This window comes from Equus przewalskii, chromosome 10 (assembly GCF_037783145.1).
Source record: "Equus przewalskii isolate Varuska chromosome 10, EquPr2, whole genome shotgun sequence".
In the NCBI taxonomy this organism is placed as follows: Eukaryota; Metazoa; Chordata; class Mammalia; order Perissodactyla; family Equidae; genus Equus; species Equus przewalskii.
This window is the reverse complement of record NC_091840.1, coordinates 31,198,991-31,226,436: the sequence shown is the minus strand read 5'-3', so window position 1 is coordinate 31,226,436 and position 27,446 is coordinate 31,198,991. Positions and strand designations below refer to the sequence as shown.

The 27,446-nt window shown below is 46.5% G+C and overlaps 1 protein-coding gene across 1 annotated transcript; it reads left to right on the top strand.

The window, feature by feature from the left end:
- On the top strand, nt 1-27,446 carry C10H17orf67 (chromosome 10 C17orf67 homolog). Its single transcript, XM_008519819.2, has 4 exons — nt 1-5,643; nt 6,449-6,549; nt 24,878-25,015; nt 27,009-27,446. Exons 1-3 carry the CDS (start codon nt 5,589-5,591, stop codon nt 24,992-24,994), a joined length of 273 nt encoding a protein of 90 aa, XP_008518041.1. The 5' UTR covers nt 1-5,588; the 3' UTR covers nt 24,995-25,015; nt 27,009-27,446.

Genomic DNA, 27,446 nt, shown 5'->3' with positions numbered 1-27,446 from the left:
ATATGAGGGATTCCTGCCACAGCATGGCTTGGTAAGCTGTGTATAAGTCTGCACCCAGGATCTGAACCGGTGAACCCCGGGCTGCCGAAGTGGAGCACACGAACTTAACTGCTATGCCACCTGGCCGGCGCCCCTATTATGTTTTTTAATTTCAGGAAACTTTTTGTTGTTGTTGATTTGCTTCCTGAATATTCCTTTTCACAGCATCCTGTTCACATTTCATGGGAGCAAAAATTTTCTCTTATCTCTCAGAGGATGCTGTTGTCATTGTTTACCTTCTCAGCTTGCATCCTCTCTGCCCCGAGTTGCTTCTCCTTTGGTTTCTTTTGTCTTTATCTTCCATGTCAGAGGCTTTGTCAGAGGTCAGGTGGACATCCAGGTGACTCTTATGCACCTTAAGGTTTGAGAACTGCTGCCAGAGTGTCTCTTAATCTCTCCCGGGCTTGTGGTTCCAACTGAGATCTCTCAGAGAAAAACATGTGGTTCAGTATTTTTTTCCCAGAAGAACCAGAGCTTTTCTCTCCCAGTTAAAGGCCTGGCACTTTTCCTGAATGAAATGTAATATGGCAGTAGCCTTAGGGGTGGTTTTACCAATCGTTCCGTGCATGCTGCTCTCCCCTAGTGTGTTTGTTTGTACCCCTTACATTCCTGCGCCTTTGCCAGTGTGCCTGTCATTTCTGTTTAGGTTGGAGAGAAGCCTGGCACTGGCCATCAGGAACCTGACGCTGACCTTGGCTGTCCTTACCAGCTGGGCAGACGTAAGTGGAGGCCAATATCCTGGACCCAGAGCAGACATTATAGCCCACTTGTGGAAGCACACAGCAGGCCGGAAAGGCCCCTGTTCAAGGCCAAACCATCTTACATTGTATTGCTCCTTCAGACAGGAAGGTGCGTGTTTGTGTAGAGGTGCTGAGGATAGGAAAAGGGAAGCCAAGGGCCTGGGGTGTGGAGATGGAGCAGGGAAATCAACTCATGTTCACAAAGGCCCACATTTTCTTTCCTCAAAAAGAGGTATTTTTATTTCAACCATATATAAGATTATATATCTTTGTGTGTGTTCGATTAATCTCTGTTGGGTCGTTCCAGAAGTTTTTACAGACTTTCTATCATGTGTCTGAGAACGGCATGGGTGTGCAAATATAAATAAGTGTGATTTCACATAGAGAAGGAGGAATTACAATAATAACAATAATAACAGTTTCCAAGTATTAGCTCCTTCCCATCTGTTAAGCTCTTTACATATACCTTCTCTTTTAAGTCTCAGAACACCTTAAGAGGTAAGTTTTATTATGATTCTTCTTTTTTTTATAAATTAGAAAATAGTGATTTGGACAGTTAAGCAATTTTCCCAATGTCACACAGCTTCAGTGTGACCCAGGTAATAAGATTCAGAGCCAGGACGCAAGCCCAGGCCTGTTGACGACTCTGTGGCCCAAAATCTTGACCCTTATACCACATGGCCTACTCTGTGCTTATTGACTCACTTTTGAATGAAGCTTCTGGAAGGACCCTATTATTAATGGAGACCCGATAGCACCCAGATTTGGACACACTAACCATCCTATTAGAACCCCATGTATCAGTTGGCTGTCATCAGAGTGTTGCTGTGTGACAAACCCCTCCTAGCTGTGCTAGGCTGGGCTGGGTTGAATGGGGCTACTGTAAGCCGCACATCTCTGTAGGCTTGGCTCCTTGCTCAGGTACTTTCCATGTGAGTTAATTCTGAGACTCAGCTTGAAGGGCAGCGGCTCTCTAGGGGGAAGCTCCTTTGGTAGCAATGGCAGAAAGGCAAGAGGGCATACCTGACTGCACAAACACATTTCGTACCCCTGTTTGTGTCATGTCTGCTACCATCCCATTGTCCAAAGTAAGTCACTTGGTCCAGTCCGAGGTCAAGGGGCAGGACTGCAAAGTCATAGGGCAAAGAGCATAGATATGCCGTGGTGGTGGTAAAGAACTGATGCTAATAATTCAGTCTACCATGTCTGCCCAAACATAGCATCTGCCTGCACAGCGTGCCTGTAAATTAACGTATGTATGTGTGCACATGCAGCTTATGGAGTTACTATTATGAAACTTATCAAAGAATTATATGTACTTTGTAAAAATATAGAGTTTGTAGTCTAATGGTAAAGGCAGACAATAAAAAAGATGAAAACACTATGAAAAGGAATGTTAGAATTTACGTAATTGACTCTGGGCCTAAAGAATGTGGACACATTATAATTCTTTCAGGACAGATTCAGCATCTTTCTACAGTTTTTTTTTTTTTAAAGAAAAATATGTTCCCTTGCCCCTGGTTTCTTTAGCTCATGGAATTTGAAGTCATGGTCTTGTCCAGTGTGACGATGTTGAGAGCTGGAGGCCGTTGGCTTTATGTGGATCTGTGTGATTTGAGAATTCCTTCTCAGAAAAGATGGGGAACTCACACAAATGAGAATATTAGTTCTGTTAGGGCGCTGTGAATATGGGTGTGGCATTCTTCCTTCATATATGCTTAAATGTTGTCAAATTGATAATGCAGCTTTCCTAGGCCTCAGCATCTGATGGGGACCTTCAGGTCAGTTCAAACCCTAGGAAAACAGTCTCAGGCACTGCATCTCTCTCCACCTGCAGTGGATTCCCTCCGACTCCTGGCAACTTCTAGAATAGTTAACCTTGGTGGCCTTGGGTTTCTTTCCCCTGACCTTGGTTGTTCCTGGTTCTTCTCCCTACTCGCCACCTTGTGGATTTTTTGGGAATTGCATCTTCCACTGTGAGCCCTGCTGACTCACGCCTGCTGCTCTTCCTGGGAGTGAGAGTAGGCGGGTAGAAGAGGTTTCTCCCCACTAGAGTGACGCTCACAACAAGGTGACCTTGCTCTTTCAGTTTTCCTATAGTCCCTGCTTTTGGGACCATATCCCCAGGGGCAAGCTGACCGGCATTTGAATGGCCCTGACGGCATCACACCTGAAGGGCCTTCTCCACCTGAGACCTTGAGCCAGCATCCCAGGGTGGGATACAGGCCCCTGACTTTCTTTAGCTTCACCCCTCCAGTCCACCAGAGGTTCCTTTTTTCTTTTTAAATTATAAAAGTAATACAAGCTTACTTAGAGCATACAGTCCAGTGGAGGAGTCAGATTTTTAAAAGTTAACAAATAAAGACAATATTTACATATAATGATGAGTGCTATGTGATGGAGAGTCATGGTGATGGGGACAGGAACCATCATGAAGTAGGCTGGTAAAGGCAGGCTTGCCTGAGCAAGAGAAATTTCAAATGGAAACCTGAAAGATGAGAAAGATCCAGTCATTAAAAGAGGGAAGAAGAGCATGTGCAAAGGCCCTGAGGTGGGAAAGAGCTTGTTAAATTGAAAGTAACTGAGTGTAGCTAGGCTGGAGTGAGCTGGAGGGGAGTGGTCAGAGTGGGATTGGAAAGGGCAGCAGGCACAGATAACACAGGGTCCTGGAGTAAGCATGGTAAGGATTCTGATTTTTTCTGAGTCCAGTGGGAAGATAAAGAAGGATTCTTAAGCAGGGACGTGATGAAGTCCAATTTATATTTTATATTTCTATTTAAGAAGGTCATCATTGTTTCTGCGTAGAGAATGCATTGAAGTGAACAGGGAGGGAAGCTGAGAGACCAATTGGGAGCCTGGTTCAGGAAACCGAGTGAGAAGTAACAGTAGCCTAGACTTGGGTGGTGGCAATAGAGATGGAAGGATCTAGACCCACGCTGTTCAACGTGGTAGCCACTAGTCACATGTGGCTCCTGAGCTCTTGAAAGGTATGAGCGTAAAATCCACACCAGATTTTGAAGACTTATACAAAAAATAAATGTAGAGTATCTCATTAATAATTTATCTTGACAGCAAATTGAAATGATACTATTTTGGATATTTCATGTTAAATAAAATATAATATAAAAAATTTCACCTGCTTTTTACTTTTAGAAAAATGTGGCTCATATAAGATTTAAACTACCTCTGTGGCTTGCATCTGTGGCTCACTTTATGTTTTTATTGGACAATGCTGATATAGACAAAAGTTACTGAATTAAAAAGTACTTTTATAGTAAATTTAGAGGGGACACATTGGAAATTTTTAGCTAGGTATAAATTTCTTTTTCTGGTCCACAGAAAATCTTTATTTGATATAAGAAAACAATACACTTAGTGTTCAATCCAATCACAAAGAACAAAAGGAAGGAAAAATTTGGCAATGCACATAAATGTGACAAATATATCTTCCTAAAAGAGTACTCCTAAAATCCTGAGTCATTGAAAACTACATAAAAACAGAAGCATATTAATAGCGACAGATTCCCTAAAACCAAGCATCTAATTTTGAGCAAATTAAAAGATTAAGCATCTTTGCTAACAATGTATGATTTTTTCTCTTGTTTACCGTCTGTTCAAACTATCTTTATACCAACAGAGTGGGCAGATCTTTAGGTTTAATATTAGTTACAAGACATTAGTGTCAACTTGGGCAACCACAGATGGGGTATTGTTTTCTTTTGGGTTGGCAAAGTGACCACAGAAACAGCAGATCATTTCTCTGAATTGAGAATTTTATTGCAATAAATGCCACATAGCTTCCAGACATACTTTATAATACATTTAATAATTCCTTTATGTGCTATTTATAGATGATTTGAATTGAAGAAGACTTCAGCTTACTGAGATTTTTGTTGTCTTTATAAAAATAATCTTATTACCTTATGTGTGAAGTAGGACTGCTTATAGTCTTACTGACAGCCTATCGCAGGAGGCCCTTTTGGGGCATGATGGGAAGAGCAGCAGGCTTTAAAGACAGAAGGCTGGTTCTACTTCAGCATCCGTAACGTGTGACCTTGGATGTGATTTCGCCTCTGAACTTCACTTTGTATTTGTAAAGTGGAGGTGGACGATGTTGAGTGGTGCTAGCTGTCATGCAGTTCATACCGTACCCCTCAACCTTCATCACATCCCAAAAAGTAGGTACCATTTTCTCCTTTTTACAGGGGAGGAAACTGCAGTTCAGAAAGCGTAAGTGATTTACTGAAGGTTACATTGCTAGAAAGACGTGAAGCCAGGATGTGGACCCTGGTCTTTCTGGTTCCAAAGTCAGCTGAAAAGAAAATTTCCCCCTCCTTATGTCCCTTGCTAATTTCCGTGCCTGCTCCTGAAATTATTGGAAGGGTCAAATTAGATTTGTGAATGGACTTTGGAAAAATGTCATAAAATTTGCAAATGTAAGAGATGATTAATTCTCAATGAAAGAGCGGGAGCATAAACTGAAGCTACAGATAAACATTCACAAACTATGGTGTATCTCTATCCGTTTCCATGAAATGAATATCACATGTTGCTTTCTCAAATTCAGGCTCTGAAAGTCCTATTACAGGGGGATAATTTCCTTCCTCAGGATGAATGTTTATAGGAATTCAGAAAAAAATATTTTCATGGTCATACCAACAACTCAGAGTCAGACGCATTTAGCATCATACTGTCACGCTGTTAGTCAAAGCAGGAGCCAGCCTCGGGCCGGACGTGCTCCCTTCAAGCAGGCTGGCTCATTGCGGGGGAGCTCACTCGACAACAGGCAGAGAGAGGAACCGAGACAGGATGAAGACATTAATTGTGCTTGTGCTGTCTCTCACCTTACTGCCTTTCTTCTCAGGTGAGCATCAGCTCTAAAAACAGCCTATTTCTATGCCGACATGATAAACTGGAATAAGTCTATTTTATATTATTAAAATATTTTTTCATTTCAAATAATATATAATGGACAATAATTCATTGCTTTTTTCCCCTAAAAGCAGGCTCTTAGAACTGCTATCATTAGGGACATATTAATTTTTAATCTTTAAATGTACTTGAACACTAATTCTTAAAATTGCTGATAAATCTTCAACTATGCCTTTTTTTTAGAGTTCATATGAGATTATCAAAATTTGATAGACTGTTACTTGATAATATTCTTTAGAGTTAGTGTGATTATCAAAAGAATTTAATTTTATTATCATAATATATTCTTTGAGGGATCATGTGTGACTATCATGTTTAACATAATCTTGTCACGGGATATCTTGCAATAACAACTTTAACTTGATTTAGTGTATTCGGGTTTTAAAAATTCCCACCAAAGCAAACCTAAGGGATGAGAAACACATTCACAGAGAACTGGAGAAAATATATTTAAAAAAACATATTAAATTAATATCCACTTTTAAAGGAATGGGCCATTGCGGCAGTAGGTAAATGTGTTTAAGAAGCGCAGCATTTGCGCTGAGTTAACCATATTAGAAACAATTTAGAGCTCCGTCTGAGCCCTCTGGAATGCCACGTCCTTTGGGACAGGTCCCTGTGAAAGAACTTTTGTGTTTTGACCGAAATTGAACTTGCAAATCCTTTGCCTCAGACTGTGAGATGGACATGGACTCGTGTGCCCCAGAGTCCCTAAGGCCCCTCCGTGACTTTTTCAGGGGCCTCCCCGATTCTGACGGAAAAGCAGGCCAAGCAGCTCCTGAGATCCCGGCGCCAGGACAGGCCGAGCAAACCCGGCTTCCCGGATGAGCCCATGCGGGTGAGTGCTGGGCTTTGGCTATAGGAAGGGAAAGTGTGTGACCCTCTGAATGCTCGTTCATTATGAAACCAAACAGGGTGCTGGTCCTGGCCTGGCGTGGGCTGCTAGGTGGAGGTTCTCTTGGGGACTCGGGGGTGAGGTGATCTCAACCTTTTACCCACGCCTTTTCTCCTGGAGGTGCCAGCTCCACTTACCTACTGTGAACACAGTAGTTAAAATGGAAACAGTGGTGCCAACAGAGGAAGTCCCAGGATCCCAAGTGGCTGCTGGGTGTCACCTCTGAATGGGTCACTGGGGAGCTGTGCCCTTAACTGGTGCCAACCCATCTTCTCCCTCTTCCCTCGTGCACTGGGCGAGCCGGACCAGCATCCTTGGCCAAGGTGTTCTGTCTGGGCAGACAGAATCTCGGCCCCAGCTGGCTGTAGGGTCCTCCCTTACCTCGTGCCTCTGGTTTTGATCTTTGGCCTCTTCTCTGCCCTGTAGCTTCATGGTGTTCACCTCCCTAGTCTTTCTGAACCAGGGCCCCTCCCCTGCCTCCATTTTGTGACTTGTGGTGGGTGCTACGAGACCCTGCCATGCTGGCCCGGGCCGATTCGGGCCTGGCGTGTCTGCCTGTACTGGGGGGAAGTACTGACATTCCTGGTATTTGTGTCCCACCCAGCTGAGGGTAAGTGTCAGTGTCCCGGGAAAGTAAGAATGTCTGCGAAGCCGAGTCTGGGGTCCAGCTGGTCTCCCAGCCAATACTCACTTCAGCTGGGCTCCCAGCTCGTCCTCTTTTCACTGTGTCTCCATGTCGAGGCCCAGAAGGGTCTCCAGCAGCGTTTACCCTCGCTCCCTGCGGAATCATGTGGATAATTTATTAGTTCATTTAAAAGACTCTCATTAAGATGCAGTAGCCACAGTGACGAAGAGTGCTGGCTCTGGGTCAGACTGTCTGGGTTTGAATCTCTGCATTTTCTGACTGGGGAACCTGGGGGAAGTTTCCTCACATTTCTGTACCTCACTACTCTCGTCTATAAAATAGGAGTAACAATAAATATTACTTACATTACAATAATATTATTCTGATAAATAATAACATAGAAAACTACTTTATGAGGATAATATAAAGTAATTCATAGTAAGGCACTTAAGACAGCACTCAGCAGACAGTAACTACTCCTTTGAGTGTTAAGTACCAGGGGCCGGCGAGGTGCCGAGGCTGCAGGCAGTCGGCTGGGTTTCTGCTCAGAGTTGGTGGTGGACACAGAGAAGTCAGATAGTGGCTATTAGACAGAGTGGCTTAGAAATGAATCAAGGACTTCAAGGCTGTCAAGGGTGGAGGTGGCTTTTTTTTTTTTTGGTAAAGAAACCAGAGGTGGCTTAGAGAGCTAAGCGCAGGGCGTAAGGTGACCAGAAGGTGGGCAGGCGCAAGATCAAGGATTTGAGTGCGTTGGACTTTATCTTGTGTGCAGTAGAGGACAATCGAAGGATTTTTCAAATGGGAAAGTGCAGATTCGGGCTTTAGACAGATGGTTCTAGAAGCAATTAGAAGAGAGGAGGCCCAGGGTTGAAGTCTGGGTGCACCAGCACTCAGAGACGGGCAGAGGAAGAGGATCCCGCAGGGCTGAGAGGGAATGCGGGGAGATCCTGGGGGAAACCAGGAGAGTGTAGGGTCAGAAGCACAGGGACGAGGGTTCGGAGGGGGTGGGCGGAGGGTGAGGGAGGGGAGGGCTTCGCAGGGAGTAAAGGTGTTTTAGGCATCAGGCAGCAGCTGGGTTTGGACAGCTGCAGCTCAGCTTCCTGCCCCCAGTCCTCCTCTGTGCCAGCCTAATACTGCGATGGACTTGTGGCCCCAAACACTGCTGGGTGCGGTCCTTCCCTGCTCAGAGCTTCTGAGGGCTCCTTCTCTGACCATTTTTCTTTTCTCAGCTTCTGGTTGTCACTTGCCTTCATCTGTGACAACCCTCTGCTTGCCTCTGACTTTGTTATTTCATGGAATACCTGGCTTTTTTGGTTTTGCTCTGTTTTTGGTCATCTTTTATCAGCGTGACCACCACCTACTCCTCTTAACTGCCTTGAACCTACTTCATCTAGTTTCTCCATGACTCTCTCTTACCTCAGAACACACTGCTGACCCCACCAACCGCTTCCCACCCATCCTGTGTGCAGCCCAGTCCTGCATACCTCTCACTGAGACACTGGTCCTGCTGTCCAGAATCCTCGGTCACTTAGCCAAGTTTGGAAAAGTGTCTGTGTGACCTACAGTTGACGTCAAATAAACATGCGCTAAATTATTTGGTGGCTAGTCCACACCAATAGTTCTCATCCAGGGGTGATTTTGCCCCTCCACCTTCAGGGACATTTGACAATGCCTAGAGACGTTTTGGGTTGTCACAACTGGGGGTGTGGGGAGGGTTTTCTGTTGGCATCTACTGGGTTAAGGCCAAGGATGCTGCTAAATGTCCTGCAATGCACGGGGTAGCTCCCATGACAAAGAATGATGTTGCCCAAAATGTCAGTAGTGCCGAGGGAGAGGGACCCTGGCTACGCAATGCTGAGCAACCTCTTTCTCTTCTCCTCTGTGCCACTTTGTGTGTTTCTCACACTCTCATTCACAATTACACTCGCTCATATGCAGACATGGCTGAATCAACAAAGAGTTTCTAGTATCCTATTTTTCTAGGAATGTGTTTTTTAACCTTGCTTGCATGCTGGAACCAACTGGGGAACTTAAAAATCTGATGCCTGGGCCCCACTCCCAGAGGGGTGGTCTGGGATGTGGCCTAGCCATTGAGTGGGTGTTTAAGACCCCAAGTGGTACTGATGTGTGGCCAAGGCTGAGAACCACTGTGCCAGGCCTTCTAGGAGAGATCCACCATGTGTATTGCCAGCGCCTCCCGTCCAGTTGGGAACACAAAAGCTAACAGCACCAAACACTGAGAAAACAGTTAAATATTGAACCTCGTGGTATGCAGAGTCAATGCGCTAGTTAGTAGACAGTTCAGACTGAGAGCAAGAGACAGGTGGTTTGTGCAGACAGCACTCCTTGCTGACCAAGATGTGCACTTCATTACATTTTTACATTGACCACTCCTGACTGAGCGCCAGGCACTGAGGATGGAGATAAGCTAGCCCTTCTTCCTTTGTTCAAGATGCCCACGTCCATTGTGTGGAGACTGTTGGGGCCAGAGCGTTCCGGCCTGATTCAAGTTCCCTAACGAGGTTATCTGAAAGGAGAGGGCCTCGAACTCTCGCTGGAAGGAGGGAGGCTGGGAAGGCCTCCCAGAGGGGGTGTCCACCCCGCTGAGGCTTGAAGCCTGAGAAGTTTTCAGGCAGTGTAGGGGGTGGAGGTGAGGTGGGAAGAATATTCGACCCAGTGCAATTCCAGTCCATATTCTGCCACTAACGAGTTGTGGACTTTGGACTTTGGACTTAGGACAAGTCATTTCTGGAGCCCACTTTCCTCTGTAAAAGGCAGAGTTTGGCCCAGATTCTGGCTAGAAGGTTCCCTCCGGGTCTCATATTCTAGGGCTCTGGATAGAGCTTCAGGGGCGGCGCAGGTCTCCTGGTGCCAGTCAGCCACTTGGAGGACGAGCCACAGGCAGCAGGACTTGCGCTGGGGCCAGGAGCCAGAGCGGTGCATTGGGAGGCCCTAGAAGGGTCTCTTTAAAGTACCAGGGCCTTCTCTCGTCGTGCTGGCCCTGCGGCCGCTGCACCTGACGTCCTGGATGTACTCTCTGACCTGTGCCCCTGCTTGGGTCCTGTTGTTGACTTTTCGTTTTCATGGATTTACTGAGAGCAAAATAAATAATGCCAACCACTTGTTATATGAAAAGAAGTGAGTTACTCCTCAAAACTGAGCGGCTGACATCACAACGATTCTTATCCTGCATCAGTGTTGGATGTGAGTGTTGGACGCGGTGGCCTCACATTTGTCAGCATGTCGTGAGGCGGCCACGAGGTGGGACTTCTGGCCACAGAGGACGTCAGGGGCTGGTGGCTGGAACTGCCATATGGACTCATGTCCTACAGTACTGGGACAAGGATTTGAGAATCTAAGGACTAATTAGGTCTAAGGGGGGGCACCACACCTCCCTGCTCCTTATCTTTACCACCTCTACCCGCCTTCTTTCTTTGTGTAAACCATCTGCTTAGATGTTCCTTTGCTAGGGAAAAGGGCAGGATGGATGCACTGTCCTGTGTATTGGAGATTGCAATAGTGTGTGTGTGTGTGTGTGTACATGTGTGTTTGTGAGGGTTTGTGTATGGGTATGTGTATGACTCTGGGTGTGTATATGTGTAAGGGGGTGTGCACGTGAGTTTTGGAAAGGGCCTTGCAGAATAATTTTTTCAGAAGGTGTGGATTCCAACCCCCTCTCTTCCACTTTTGACCTTGACTCGAGTATAGGGCCATATGGAAGGACGGGCGATGGCAATAGAAGGTCCTCTCGGGGCCAGGTTGGAAGGCCCTGGCTGTCATCGTGGAATTTGCTTTCCCTCTGCCCTCAGTGGGAGCCACCAAGGGACTATAAGCAGGAGAATGATGTGACGGGAGCTGGTGTGTAGGAGCCATTTAGAGGCTCATGGTGCAGCCTCTTAAACTCCGTCCTTCAGTTACCATTATCCATGGGAAATGGGAAAGGACATTTTTGGACTTGTTGCTGCACCTCCTTGCCATGGTGCCCTGGAGACAGACAGGTGGACTGGGACAAATGAGCTGAGGTAGTGATCTTGGGGGGGGGGGGGCGGGGGGCGTGTGCCCTTGGGAGCTGGGCCATGAGACTCATGTGCTAATTCCAAATTACCGAGAGATGACTGGTCAGGTTATTTTATTTTGCTTCTCCTCTCTGAGGGACTGTGAGAAAGAAAACCCTTTCAGAGAGGGGAGAGGCCGTTGATGAGGGTAAACGATGGTGTTTTGGGGAGGTATTAAGAGTTCAAAAGGAAAACAAATATGAAGATTTGCAGTAGTCTCTCCTCACGAGTATCTATTAAGCAATGTTTATACTCTTGACATGTGGCTTAAGTATTGGCAGATGCTGGCTTCTGTGGAATAATAGGCTTTTTGGAAACAAGTTCAGACAAGCTATGCCCGCGCATCCAAGGGGCTGGACTGTTTTGACAGCCTGTATCCTGCCGATTCACTGCAACAACTGGTTTTTTTCGCACTGTGTGGTGGGAAGGACAGAATGCTATTGAGAAAATCACTCGTGTGTGGCCCTGCCTTGTGGGGAGGGCCAGCTTGTCCCCCAGGGGCGTGCGAACACCTTGCTGGCACCCGTGACAGAGGAAGGCAAGGCCCCAGAGGGGATGGAGAGAGAGAGCAAAAGGGAGACGTGGATCTGGGGACGAAAGCAGGAGGGGTTTTGAATGTACAGAAGCAACTGGGGAGGAAGGGGATGAAGGGCCCAGTGGTGGGGGATGTGAAGAGGGGTCAGAGAGAGAGAGAGGCAGGCGGGCAGGTAGGGCCTCAAAGGACGCACCACTGACAAATTCCCTGTGGTAGGAAATAGCTGGTACATTTATTTTATGGTAACACCTGACGTTGAGCTTGAAGTTGTTTTCTGCTGTGTGATGTTATGACCCTCTGCAACCCCTAAACCTTGGGACAAGTCTGCCACACACAGCGACCGTGTGTGAATGGTTCTTGGGGGAATGACAGATGGCAGGTGGTGTGTTGTGTGGGTGGCTGACCGAAGAGGAAGGTGTTCATGAGAATCTGGAAGCTGTAGGGTGGAGAAACGTACTATGAGATTAATGTAGGAGAAGCGTGGCTCGAAATCTTCAGAGATTTGGGGGAGTAGGCTTCTGGACGTGACAGGAATGAGACGGCCACTCCCAGAAGGCTGAGATTCCCTTGGGGACATCCCATCTGGGGACATGTAGGTGTCAGCTGAATCCACTCACTGCATTGTTCTACTTTAGGACTTAGTACTTGAGTTCATGAGGACACTGTGTCAGAAGAGGTCACGGCTACGGTGAAGCCTCAAGATCCTGATGGAGGGAAAAAAAAACCTGCCTGAGGAGAAATTGATGAAGACAGGGCTGCGTGGAAAGAAGCGCTGCGTTTAGAGGGAAAAAGGTGGAAAAAATATTCTGAGCTTTCCCTGGAATGTTTCCGCAGTCATGACTGCTTATGTTGATTTCCAGGGTTTGGGTCTAAATTCTTGCTACTCAAAATGTGGTCCCGGGCCCGGCTGCCAGGTTCTCCTGGGGGCCTGTCAGACCTACAGAGCCTCAGGCTCCTCCCCACACCTCCTGCAGGCGGATCTCCACCTCCACAAGGAACGGTGATCTGGGCACACATTTAAGTCTAAGAAGCACTGTCCTAGAGAACTGCAAAGGTGGCTCTTAGCCTCTGTTCCTGGTGTCCTGGGGAGTAGGAACCAGCCCATGTTTGTTTTGTTTTCACACAATGGATCTCTCCTCCTTCCTTCTGGGAGCTCTGCTTATTTGGATTCCAGTGTTCCAGGACACCTCACCCCGAGCCTCTCCTCCTGTGTTGTTGGTTCTGCTGCTCAGTCCCATTTGCTGGATTCTTAGCCTCTGACAGTTCTTTAAATGTCAGAGCATCCCAAGGCTGTGCCCTCCCACTTCCTCTAGTCCCAAGAGTTTAAATATCACTTGTGTGCTGATGGCCACGTGCTCCTATCTCCAGCCAGCCTCTCCCGGGAGCTCTGGACTCGTTTACAAGACTGCCACTCGATTCTTTGCACCAAATTTAACAGACAGCTCAGACCTAATGGCCCCAAGTGGCATTCCCGGTTGAACCCCCACACCAGCTCCTGCCCTTGCCTTCCACATCATGGTGAGTGGCGCCACCTCCTCCTAGTTGTGTGGGCCACAAATCCGGAATCTGACCACTGCTCACCCTCTGCTGCCACCCCCAGAGTCCCTGGAGTGGACCAAGCAATACTCTTTTCCCCTGTCTCCCTGTTTCCTCTTTAGATGCCTCTGCATCTGTTCTCAACAGAGAAGTAACAGTCAGTTCTTAAAAAGGCAAAACCAGATCCCATCCCTCCCTCACTCAGAACCTTCCAAAGAATTCCTATCTTAGTATGAAAAAAGTCCATGGTCCTGCAGAGGCCTCCAAGGCCCGGGAGGCCTGTCCGCTCCCTCTGCCCCACCTCGGCCTCCACTTGCATCTCCTCCCTGCCCTCTGCTCCGCCCCGCTGGCCGCCTCACTGTGCCTTGCACGCATCAGGCTTACCTGCCCCTTCGTTGATGAAGTTCAGACTGTGTAGAAAAGCAGGGCCAGGTTTATTCTGCAACTTGCTTTTTTTCATTCAACAATGTGTCCCGTGCCAGCTCATTCTTAACTGAAGTCTAGTATAATAATGTATTATGCTATGGTTTGCACGTTGGTTCCCCCCAGCCCCCGAATTCATATGTTGAAATCCTAACTCCCAAGGGGATGGCATTAGGAGATGCGGCCCATGGGAGGTGCTTAGGGCGTGAGGGTAGAGCCCCCATGATTGGAATTAGTGCCCTAATAAAAGAGACTCTGGAGAGATCCCTGGCCCTGTGTCCCATGTGAGGACAAAATGAGAAGTCTGTGACCTGAAAGAGGCCCTCGCCTGCCCATACTGGCACCCTCACCTGGGACTTCCAGCCTCCAGAACTGTGAGAAATAAATTTCTGTTGTTTGTAACCCTCCCAGTCTGTGGTGTTTTGTTATAGCAGCCTGAGTGAACTAAGACATATCACAACTCATTTATTTAGCCCTTCCTGAAACAACAGCCATTCCAGTTATTTCCATTGTGTGAGGAAGATCCTTGTACGATGTCTGCTTTACTGGATTTGAAGAGAAGGAATTGCTGAGTCAGAGGGCTTACTTGCTTCCAATGGAGATGGGTACTGCCGAATTGCCGAATCGCCTGTGCCAACTCCAGCCAGCAGTGTGTATGAGCACACTCGAGCCCCACGTTCTTGCCAGTACTTGATATTATCAAACTTTGCATGCACAACTTTCAAAATGGAAAGAAAGTTTTAAAAGAAAACTCACTTAATCCACTCTTCTATCTCAGTACGTATATGGAGACGTGTTGCCAAACAGTCATGACGATGCTCTCTCAGTGGTAAGATTTGAGGTGATTTTTTATACTTTCATCTTCATACCTTTTGAACTTACTCAGTGTATTAGTTTCCAAGAGCTGCCATCACAAAGTACCACAAGCTGTATTGCTTGAAACAGCAGGAATTTATTCTCTCACAGTTGAGGAGGCTGGAGGTTGAAATCAAGGAGCTGGCAGGGTTGCTTCCTTCTCAGGCTCTGAGGGAGAATCTGCTCCATGCTTCTCTCCTGGCTTCAGATGGTTGCTGGCAACCTCGGGCATGTCTTGGCTTGGAGCTGCATTACTCCAGTCTCTGCATCTGTCTTTACATGGCTTTCTTCCCTGTGTGTCCCTGTGTCCAAATTTCTTTCTTCTAAGAACACCAGTCATTGGATTTAGGGCCCACTCTAATCCAGTATGACCTCATCTTAACTTGATTATGTTTGGAAAGACCCGATTTCCAAATCAGGTCACATTCACAGGCCCCAAGTAAATGTGAATTTTGGGGGGACACTTCAATCCAGTACACTCAGTTTTTCATTTTTAGTAAGCATATGTATGATTTTCACAAAAAGGACATAGGGCAGTGGTTAAGAGTGGGACAGCGGATTTCCAGTCTGAATGCCAGCTCGCCACTCACTGCCTATCACATCTTGGCCAAGCTGCTTAAACTCTCTAAGTCTTGGTTTCCACATCTATAAAACAGGATATCATAATAAAACCTACCTCATAGGCTTATTGGGAAAGGATACATGTGAAGTGCTCAGCACAGTGCCTGACGTTTAGTAATAATGTTAGCTCTCATTCTTCTTGTTTTTTAAAAAGCAGTAGCTTAGTAAGTACTTCTTAAAATATAACAAAATAAAAATCTTTATGGCTCCTCACTGCTTATAGGATAAAGGCCATGTGTCTTGGCCTGGGAGACAAACCAGCCCTAAGCTACCACTGTGTCCCATTTCCTGCCGCTCCTCCAAGGCAATCTGTGCGCCAACCACCCAGAACTTCTCACTGTTTTTTAAATAAGCCATCCTCTCGCTGCTCTCAGCATCTTTTCACAAATGACTGCCTTTGCCTGCAATATTTTTCTCCATTATTTCTGTCTGGTACCCTTCTCTTCATTCTTAATGTCTCCTCTTCTGTCTCCCCTGAGTTGGCTGTGCCCTCTTAGTGCTCAGACACAAAAGAATACTATGTATTTATACAGGTACGTCTACATGCATGGACATTTCTAGAAAAAGCTCTAGAAATAGAATCAGTTGGCTGTTAACTATCATCTCTTTGAGGAGACTAGGATTGCAGATGGTGATCTTGGGAACTTTATATTTGATATTCAAATTTTAAACAATGATAATATGTTCATAGATTACTTGTGTACTTACAAATAGAAATTTAAACCATTCATATTTATTGCAGAAAATTTGGAAACCAAGAAAGAGTCAAAAGAAGAGAAGAACATCAGGTGTAATCCTGTCCCCTCTCCCCAAAGACAGCAGTGCCATTTTTTGATGCATTGCTGTCTAGATTTTTGCATATATTTTTTTAAAGTGTGATCATATTCTATCTACAGTTTTATATCCTGGTGTTTCTTAATATTATAATATACACATTTCCCCATACTATTATAAACTCTTTATAACCATAATGATACTGAATTACCCTCTTTTGTTAGATAGTTGGATCACTTCCATTATTTTTCTATTATAAACAACACTCTGAATATTTTTGTTCTTAAAGTGCTTTTAATATTTTGAATTATTTGCTAAAGATATATTCTCAGAAAGTGAGTTCCTGGATCCAAGGATATGAATATTTTTAAAGCTTTATGTATATATCATCAAATTGCTTTCCAAAGTTTTTTTTTTTTTTTTTTTTTAGCAATTATGCTCTTGTTCTCCAAGAGAGTGTTTCAGCAGAGGTTTTAAGGTAAAGATAGGAGAGGAAGATGGTTGTGCTACCTTAAACTGGGGACCAGTCGGCCATTTCTGGGGTGGAGGAGTGGGTGCAGCGCGGGAGGAGTAGGGCTCAGAAATGAGGGGTGGGCATCTGTACGGACAACTTGGTGCATTCACTGGCATTCGAAACCTGTGAGGAGAAGCAGGTTCTCCGGAATGACGGTGTGTTTAAGTCCTTCTCTTATAGCACCTGCCTTTGTTCGTCTGTCTTCTGCTCTTGTCTACCTGGTTGACTCTTATTCATTTGCAGAGATTCACCTTAAATGATGCCTTTTTTGAGAGGTCTTCCTGACGCCCCTCCCTTCGCACCACGAATCAGACCATCCCCCTGGCATAGCACCCCAGCAAAAAATTGCTATTTTTGACTTAAAAAAAAAATCTGTCTCTCCTGCTAGACTGTTCTAAACTGCTTGAGGAGGTGGACTATCTGTTTCACTTCTGGGCCCCCATCACCAGGCACAGTATTTGGCATTTACTAAATGCTCATTACACTTATTTCCGTTCCTTTCTTTGCTTCTCTCCAGAGGGGAAATTTTGTAGGACGTAACTCTACCGTAGAACCTGGAGGTTATTTCAAAGAAATCTTTTCTATTGCCTGACTTAAATTCATTAAATTTCTCTTAGTCTTCCCAAATTTTAGGGAAGGAATTATTTGCCAACTGCTGGGGTGAACCGTGGAAATTCTTTAAAAAGATGACATCCGAGCTAAAATTACGTGATTGTATTTGTAAGCACTTGTGTGCCCTGGGAATACAATTTCCATTATGGCCTGTGTTTGTTTAAAGAATGTTCTTGTTGGCAAGTATAAATCATGTCAGCTTTATTGTAAGTCTTTATAAAATACTCTTTCGTGTTTAGCTCCTTGGCAAATGTAGGTAGTAACTCCATTACCCTTTTGCTCCTCACGATCTCAAAGACCAGTTCAGAGTGACTGAGATGTCAACTGTGCACCCCGCTATCTGCCTTGTTTTAGGCTTAAGCCGTCTAGGGTCCCGGTGTAGTTAAGTTCTGAGCTACCCTTCTGCCTATGTGATTCCATTGCTTTTACTAATGAGCAAAACAATTCATCCAGATGTTGATGGACCTTTAATTCCATGCAAATGTCACAGGAAGGATTTTGGCTTCTAGGAAAGAGTTTCCACCTTGATTGGTTAACTGTCCGCTTTTTGATTCTCAGCTTCGATCAGGTTCCATGGGTATTTCATTCATTATCACGCCCCTCCAGTGCCTTAATAAAGGACCTCTTCCACTTTCTGCTCTAATTACTGAGCAATGATTTACTTAAATCATTACAGTTGGCATTGGACATGGAACACAGATATTGATTTTTGTTTTGCTTTAATTTTTTTCCCTTTGAAGAAAGGAATCTAAAAAAATTAATACTTACTTTCCATCTACCCCTTCTTTCTCGATCCAGGAACATTTGAGATTATCATTAATGCTGGGGCATTTCTAACTCAGCCAATGCAATTGTTGAATTTGTGGTTCTCAGCAGATTGGCCATTTGGCCTTTCATCTTTGACTAATGATTGCTTTTAGGCCTTTGTGGCATATTCATTTTCCTAATATTTAAAATAAATAGTGAAATGTCATGGAAACCAGCACTCATTTCTCTCTCCCTCTATGTGTGTGTCTGTTTTGGTTGTTTTTCTTCAATGATGATTCCAGCTGCTATTTAGGAGTGTGAAATATATATTACTCTTTGATGCTTTTTATGCACGTTTGGCCTGGGCCATTCTAATGAGCAGAGTGCACACATGTTGAGGAACCTTCCAAGGAGGATTTGGTAAGATTGCGGGGAAAGAACACTGGCTTCATTTATTCATTTAGTCGTTGCACGTTTCTCCAGTGAGTTTTATTGAGGTCCTACTATGTGCCAACCACTAAGCCATATATGAGGAATACCTGGTCTCTGTCATCAAAAAGCCAGTTGGATGTCTGGCTGAGAGGGACAGGGGTTAAATGAGTGAGGATGCAAATGAGCATATAATTAAAAAAGGTGTATGAATCCCGTATGTCAGTGGTGACATTCGTTAATATCATCATCAATCTCATCAGAAAAGTCTTTGCGTATTGGGAGGCTGTTGGGCTCATGGCAGCAGATACAAGTTTTTCAAAATTCTAATCTCCCCCTGAAAGCTCGAATTTTATCATTTAGGAACAAGTACTGTCAGTTGTTTTCCTTGAAGTGACAGGCTCACTTCGTTTGTACACAGCTAGTTCAATGCCTGATACCAACCATCGATCGCCCAAGACTTTTCCTGGAGAAAACCCCATCCTCCGTCAGGCAGCTGAAGGGCTGCCTGCATAATTCCCGTCGACTCGCTTTCTGCTGCTTCCCTGGGGCATTCTTCAGTGGAACTGGCATCCTAAGAATGTTTTATTTTGTATCTATTTTTAATTAATTAATTGTATTTATTTAATTAATTTTTTTTAACTGCAAGTATGTGATGGTGAAGGATACAGCGGCTACTAGGAGAGTTAGTGCTGCTGCCTTGACTCTGGCAAAGGTGTCAGTTCTACCCACCAATGCACACAATGAGAGGCAAATGTCTTAGTGTTATTCTCATAATACTTTTTTTTTTGATGAGGAAGATTGGCCCTGAGCTAACATTTGTTGCCAATCTTCTTCTTTTTGCTTGAAGAAGATTGTCCCTGAGCCAATATCTGTGCCAGTCTTCCTCTATTTTGTATGTGGGATGCCACCACAGCATGGCTTGGTGAGTGGTGTGTAGGTCTGCACCCAGGATCTGGACCCTCGAACCCTGGGCCACCAAAGCAGAGGGCACAAACTTGACCACTACTCACTGGGCCAGCCTCTTATTCTAATGATACTTTTGACATTGTGGACCCCCAAGGGCACAGACCACACTTTGAGGACCACGGCTTTAGTCTCTCATTCAACAAGCATTTATTGAAAGTTTCCTGTGGACCAGTTCCTGAAGAAGATGCTCTATCCATAACCTGCAGACATGCTCAGATATTTCTTATCTGATAGCAACCAAATTAACTAAGGAGACCTTAATCAAGAGACTTTTTATGAAGGTGTGGGCAGGATTAAGGCAAACCAACAAGAGATGCTAAAAGATCCAGGGCTAACAGCCCTGAGGCATGAAGGACTAGGGGAGGAGTGGTTCCCAGAACTGGGAGGGCAGCCCTCTCTGAGCCGGGCCTTCCCGAGAGGGAGGCAGCCAACCTGCTGTGACTCCTCGGGCAGGCATCAGAGGAGTACACAACCCGGCCTCTCTTTCTTCGTACCTCTCATCTCATGCTGGTGCCTCCTACATCAAACCCAACTCGAAGCCCCAGGACAAGGGAGTCTGTGGTTGTGGTTCATCTCAGCCGACCTCTGTCTGCATGGGGCCGGGTGAAGGCGGGGAGAGAATGGACTTAGAGGGGCACAGGAGATTATGGGCTGGGCATGGAACTTTATTTGTATCATTTCATTTAATCCTGGCAGCCCAGTGAAATAAGAGCTAGTGCCATCCCCGTCTTACAGACAGACAACTTGAGGCTGGAGCGGTAAAGGATTCTTGGCAGGGTCTGGATTGGAGCTGCGCCCTGACCCAGACCCAGCCCTGGATCCCTTAGCCTCTCCATCACACTGCCTGGCAAACCAGCAGGTAAGACACACAACGTGGGTCTCCTTCAGGGCGCTGCTTCCACGGGACAGTTGAATAAGTAAAACTATGGGCTGGGAAGTCTTTGTTCCTTATTTATAAGATCCACACTGCCTTTCTGTTCCTCCCAATTGCTATTCTTCTGTCCACAGACTCCCTGATGGGGCAGGACAGGGAATAATTCAGCCTCGGATTCAAAACACGTCCAGCAACTGTGCGGGAATCATTGTTGGGTCCCACAAGGAGCCCTCTCGGCATCCATCCCCCACCCCCACTGCCCCAGAGAGTCCCTGCCTGGAACACAGGGTACATTTTGATGAGTTAGATGAAAACAACAACGATAACCAAAACAAATTCAAGCTTCATGGGTCCTGGGGGAAAGGAAAACATTTTCAGGAAATTGGATACCTCATAATTCATTCCTTTGCACAATCATTGAAAAAAATCTTTTTTTGTAACTGTATTCAATTCAGGACACAGACTTCCTAGAGAATTTGCTGGAAACTGAAAAACTTAAAGTTCTTAACTAAAGCTTTATTGATGGCATAGGAGGATTTTCATGATTAGGATTTTTATGATATCTATACATGCTAAAACAATTTAATCTTGCCACAAATATTACCGAATATGACTACTCTCTTCCAAGGTGAAATGCCACTTCTCCGATTGATGGCTTGCTGCTTTGGGTTACCTAGATGTGTTTATATGGATCTGTTTCATGCACACCTTGCAAGGGTTTGCGTCCCATAATTACAGCACCCAGACTTCTTTTGGGGCAGTATTGACCACATACATTCTCCAAATTAGAAATCTTTTCTACTTCCATCTGCTCTCTTTTGGGGAAAAAACATCAAGTTCACATGCCAGCATGTGAACCGACCCCCATGACACCTCCACTAAGAAAATATGACGCGGGCCAGTTCAGTCCCTGCTCTCGGGGAGAGGTCACTGCCAAACAGAGTGACCAAGGCTATGCCGGAGGAAGTGAAGGGAGCTCTGGGATCTCAGGGAAACTGAGAAGGCTTCCTGGAGGAAGTGGCATCTAAGCAGAGGCCTGAAAAGTCAGTTCAGAGTGAGACAGGCAAAGCAAAGTCACAGGTGGGTTCCAGGCAGAGAGAAGAGCCTTCGATCAGAGAGAAGAGTGAGCAAGGCCCCTCCAGGGAAGATGGATGCCGAAGCTCCAGTGGGTTGATGGTGGGAGAAGAGGCTCAGGAGATGGGGGAGGCCCGACCATGGAGAGCCCCACAAACCACATTGAGGAACTGGAACTTTCTCCCAAGTCCCGTGGGAGCCGCTCAAGCGTTTTAAGCGAAGAAGCAGCATGGGTAGATTTTTTAAAGAAAACATTACTTTGCAACAGGATAGAGACGGAGACAAAAAAGCAAGAGGGACTTTTTTCCTTTTCTTCTTTAGAACTTTCATTTTTACACAATTTCAAAACAGTATTATGCATCGCTGTTGTAATAAAAATAAAACCAATAAAGCCATTTTCATGTTTTTGTATTTAAAAAACTCGCCCTCTTGGCAAAAGACCCTAACAGACACCTCACTGAAGAAGATATACAGATGGCATGTAAGCATATAAAAAGATGCACTGTATTGTATGTCATCGGGGAAATGCAAACTAATATAACAATAAGATACCACTACACACCTATTGGAATGGCCCAAATCCAGAACGCTGACACCAAATGCATGTTGGGAAGAGAAGTCTGGAAGTGATGCCCATGTTGATAAAGGGCAGGGGATGAGCAAATAGAGAGAGGAGGAGGAGAGACAGCAACCGCACGCAGAGGAAACAGCCCTTCCTCCCCCTGGTGGAACATGGTGTTCACGAGCTTCGGGTCGCATGACCTGAGTGGCTGGCCCCTCTGCAACACACATCACTAACACGTGTTATTTGTGCTCTCTGCTCCCTTCTTCTGGCAACAGCGCACCTCCCGCACCTCATCATCCTAGTATGGCCACTGGTTTTCTCCATCTGGCCCCCAATCCATCCTCCACCCTGCTCTGCCCAGCTCAGGAGGCTGACCGCTATGGACTGCATCACGGGTTCCCTGGTGGGCTGGCTCCTGCTTGGGCTCGGCAGGAGATGGAGGGCAGGAGGAGAGAGAGGATGGGGTATTTGTCCCCCATTCCCTCCCTGCTCTGCGGAGGCTGCGCCCCTCCAAGACCATGGCAGCCCCTTCCGGTGGGCCCTGCAGGCTTCCCTGTATTGCTAGTGGCCATGGCTTCCCTGTATTGCTAGTCCCTCGGTGCTGGAATGTTCTTTGGTGATTCCCTTACCACCATTCACGTGGCTGGGAATGGTTCCTTCCTTAAAGTCCTTTTGGATGAACCATCTGAGGGATAACTTGTGGTTCTTGAGAAGCTCAGAGATGGACAAAGGCTGCCAGTGACAGCTGTGGACCAGGGCTGGAGGGCAAGGGTTCTCTCTGCTGTTGTGAGGAGCAGGGGTAGGTGGTAGAGCCTACAAGGAGCTGCCCTCGCCTGCTGGTTACAGTGACATTATCCTGAGTCGTGGACCAAACCCAAGGGGCAGTCAGCCGCACCTCCTGTCTCCTCTGAGGCAGGCAGTGCTGGGGAGGGCCTCTGAGGAGAGCAGTGGCCCCTTTGGACAGCGTTTTGGACAGATCCCTCTGTCAGGGTGGAGCAGAGACGATGGGGGAGGCAGAGTGAAGGATGGAGGGACAAGGAAGCTTGGGTGGGCAATGATGAAGACCCAACCTACAGAAGTGGCAGAGATGGAGGGGGTACTTCTGAGAACTATTCAGGAGATAGACTCCAAGACCTGATGCTCAATTTTATGCTGAGTTTGAGGGGGACGATGATGGTCCATGTTCTGGCTTGGGTTCCTGAGTAGATGGAGATGCTGGTCCCAGAGATGGACAGCATCAGACAACCAGCTGCTTTCTGTTGTGGACACATCAACGTGTTGGGCTGGCTGCATGTCATATAAATGGAATCATACAATAAGTGGTTGTTTGTATCTGGCTTCTTTCACATAGCATGATGTTTTCAAGGTTCATCCATGTTGTAGCCTGTATCAGTACCTCATTCTTGTTTATTGCCAAGTAATATTCCATTATATGTAAATACCACATTCTATTTATTCATTCATCTGTTGATGGACATTTGAGTTATTTGTACTTTTTGGTTATGACGAATAATGCTGCTCTGAACATCTGTGTACCCGGTTTTGTGTGGACATACATTTTTACTTCTCTTGAATATACAATTGCTGGGTCATATGTTAACTCTATGGTTAACACTTTGAGGAACAGCCAGGCTGTTTTTACAAAATGCCTCTTTATCCCTGTGACATCTTTTTGTTTTAAAGTCTATTTTGTTTGATGATAGTATATAAACTCCAGCTTTTTTATGGTTATCCTTTTCCTTTTATTTTATTTTATTTTATTTTATTTTTTTTAAAGATTCCATTTCTTCCTTTTTCTCCCTAAAGCCCCCCAGTGCATAGTTGTATATCCTTTGCTGTGGGTCCCTCCAGCTGTGGCATGTGGGACGCTGCCTCAGCACGGCTCGATGAGCAGTGCCATGTCGGTGCCCAGGATTCGAACCAACGAAACACTGGGCCGCCTGCAGCAGAGTGCGCGAACTCAACCACTCAGCCACGGGGCCAGCCCTTCCTTTTCCTTTTAAAAAAGATGATTTTATCACAAATGCGTGTAGCCATACATAATATATTATTTAGTTATGCATGTTTTGAGCTTTATAAAAATGATGTCACACTAGAAATGTTGTCTTCTTGGACTTGCTCTTTTCACTCAACCTGCTATTTCTTTTTTTGTCTGCTTTTCCTCCCCCAAATCCCCCCAGTACATAGTTGTATATTTTTTAGTTGTGGGTCTTTCTAGCTGTGGCACGTGGGACTCCACCTCACCGTGGCCTGATGAGCGGTGCCATGTCTGCGCCAGGATCTGAACCCGTGAAACCCCGGGCCACTGTAGCAGAACGCGCGAATTTAACCACTCGGCCACGGGGCCAGCCCCTCAACCTGCTATTTCTAAGACTCACCTATGTTGTCATATGCAGCTAGAATTCACTGATGTTACTGCTGTATAATATTCCACTCTGTGGCCCTACCATAATTTATTTATTCATCCTTCTGTCAGGGATATTTGGCATGGTTCCAGTGTTTTGCTACTGCAAATTTATTGCTGCTATGAACATTCTTACACACATCTGATATAAGAGTTTCTCTTGTTCTTAAAGTGACCAGCAGCATCAGCATTGGCTGGGAACTTGCTAGAAATGCAAATTCTAGAGTCTCACCCTAGACTGACTGAATCAGAAACCCTGGGGGTGAGGTCCAGCAATCTGTTTTAACAAACCCTCCAGGTGATTCTCATGCCTGATAAAATTTGAAGACCACTGCTCTAGGGTATAAATAAGGAGTGAAATGTCTAGATTGCAGGCAACCAATTGTTTTTCAAAGTAGTTGTTCCATGTTATTCTCTGTCAGCAGTGTGAGCTCCCACAGACATGCGCTGTCCCAGCTCTCAGGGTGTCAGAGTTCTTCGTTTTCCCATGGAACCCGTCTGTCTGGTGGGTCTTCCCTACAAATGGGCATGGGAGCGGCGGTCTCTCCTCCTGCAGCCTGGCGGCTCCCTGTCTCAGAGCCACTGCCGCACCACACCGTGGGTAGCTCGGCGGTCACTGTGGATAGAAGCCTGTCTCCAGGCTGGGTTTGTTTTCACAGGAGTACATGCACCACCTGCTCCGCCTGGAGCACCGTGCCGAGGAGCAGTTCCTGGAACACTGGTTGAACCCCCACTGCAAGCCCCACTGCGACAGGAACGTGGTCCATCCCGTGTAAGGCGCTCGGGACCAGCCTCCGGTATGTGCCTTCTCCTCAGCCTTCCGCTTTAGGGAGACAGTGGTGGACAGCACGTCCATGGGCTGGGGGGCCTTCGAGAACATGTGTTAGGGGACCAGCTGGTTAGCTGGTTATGGTTGGGGAGTGGCAGGAGCGAGGCAGGAGAGACAGGCGCCAGCCAGGTTGTGAGGAGCGCCAAGAGAGCCTGACCCCTATTGAGTCACCAAAAGATCCCAGATAAGGTAGGGATGTGGCCCTATTTGCCATCCAGAAAAAGTCACTCCGGAATACAAACACGGAGAAGCACAGGCAGAAACCTGGCGTGTGGAGACCTGGGTCTCTTCAGGTGGGGTCAGCAGCCATGGCCTTGGCCACTGACATCTGTCACAATCATCACCACTGTCACCAGGAGCAGCAACCTCCTTTCTGTCTTCTCACAGCCTTCCAGGCCGGGAATCTGCCCTGTCTTCCCTCTGCCTCTGAAGTCCCTGGACCTGGGCTGCTTGGCGTTCCCAGCGGCCTGCAGACCCCACCTTGGCACCTTTATCCCTACGTCAGGCTGTTTGCTTCTGTGTGTCCGCTTCCGTCTCCTTGACCCCTTTCCAAACCCCATCAGATAACGTAGCAAAATCCCCTCTGTGGTTAAGCCTAGTTAATTTCATTCCTCCCCTGTAATTTGTACGGACTAAACGGGACAGGATGTGATGGGGTAGTTTGTCATCTGTGGTTAAGAGACATCTTCTATCTCTGTTGTTGTTTATTTTGTGCTACCGCGATCGACACAGGCACACTCCCTTTCGAGTATCACTCTTTATAATGTTCAGGGTGCTATCACTTAAGTTCTCTCTCTTAACACCCCCACGTCATTGCAGGGCATGCAGGTTAACCCCATTTTATAGAGGAGCTAACGGAGCATGCTTAAGTCATTAACTCATGCTGGGCACTGGTTGGTATGTCAGTCTTCTGACAACTCTAAACCCTGAACGCTTTGCATGAACGGCACCCTACTGCTGGGTCCCGTGTGTGTGTGTGTGTGTGTGTGTGTGAGGGGGCGGGGGGGGCATGGGATCCCTCTGAGGGGCTTTCACAAATAGTGAGAGGAGCATCTGCTAGGAGTGAACAGAAGTTCTGCTTTCGAGGGGTAGGGGTCAGGCTGACATCACTCTCTGGTCCTTCCAGCCTCTGGAGCCCTGTTCTAGGGCAAAGCCTGCCCCTCCCCCTGCACCAGGGATCTTTGTCCTCCAGCACTGGAAGCCCTCATTTGGCTTCTTCCAGAAAAGAGAACTGTGGAGTAGTTAGGCGCTCAGACTCTGGAATTGGGCAGACTTGGGGTTCTGCTCTCTGTGTTCCTGCTCTGTGGCCTCGGGCAAGTTGCCTAACCTCTCTGAGTCTGCATTTCTGCATCTGGAAATTGGGGGAATAATGGTATCCACAGGGCCTGGTGCATAGTAAATGACTCCATGAATGGAGGCTCTTATTACCATTGTGCAGGCCAGGCGAGAGTAGAGGAACTCCAGGGAGGCACCCTCCCAGGGGCGACTGAGGCCTCTGCCTCAACGTAAGGAGAGGCCCTCCTGGTGAGCGGGAGGCGGGGGGGGGCTCACTCCTGCAAAACATGGGGTTCCACAGAGGCCTGACTCCAGGCGACGTGCATTCACACAAAGACAAGGAAGTAGTGGCTGGAGGGATGCGCCGACTTGGAATCTGGAGTCAGATAGCGTTCAGATCGGGAGTCCCTTTGGGGAAAAATTCCTTACTTCTCTCTCAGTTTTCTCGTCTGTAAAATGAGGATAGTAAGAGTTCCTCTCTCTTATGCTTCTTCTGAGCATTAAAAAGTTAACGCATGGAAAATAGTGCTGCCCTGGCACATTCTAGGAGGTGCTCCGGGAAATGACAGCTGGATGGCTGTTTCTCCCTCCTCCTCCTCCTCCTCCTCCCTTCCCCTCCTCCCCCTCCTCCTTCTTCTTTATCAACATCATCTTCATATTAACATTATTTTCTTGTTCTTTTCCAGCAAGCATTTTGATCGGCAACGACCTGGATCCTGTTGAACCAGGATGAGGCTCCTTCTTTCATTTGTTTGTCAGCTGCAGAAACGGATGTCTTCAGACCTTGCGAACTGCGGGCGTGGCCAAGGTTGCCTTGGGGATTCACAGAAATACATATATGCTGCTTCCTTTTACTCTCCTGCATAACTGATTACAAACAATAGTTTAAGGTATAGGCCCCCCACTGGCCTTCCTACCAGGCTGAAAGGGTGGGCAGAAGGAGAATCTTACCTGGGCAGATGGAGCCGGGACCCCCAGAACAGGAGTGGGGCCGGCTGCCTTCTCGAAGGGCTCTGGGAGTTCTGGGCAGTGTGGTGAAGCTCAGCTTGGGGCTGTGAAGGTTTTTGGTCATCTACTTTTCCCCTCTTCTTTTCTGCTCTAATAAACATCAGTGTTAAACCTGC

Excerpts from the sequence above, each read along its gene's own strand:
- C10H17orf67 (XM_008519819.2), top strand. The coding sequence starts at position 5,589 with ATGAAGACATTAATTGTGCTTGTGCTGTCTCTCACCTTACTGCCTTTC. Across the intron at positions 5,644-6,448 it reads CTTACTGCCTTTCTTCTCAG|GGGCCTCCCCGATTCTGACG; the intron begins GTGAGCATCAGC and ends TGACTTTTTCAG. Across the intron at positions 6,550-24,877 it reads TCCCGGATGAGCCCATGCGG|GAGTACATGCACCACCTGCT; the intron begins GTGAGTGCTGGG and ends TTGTTTTCACAG.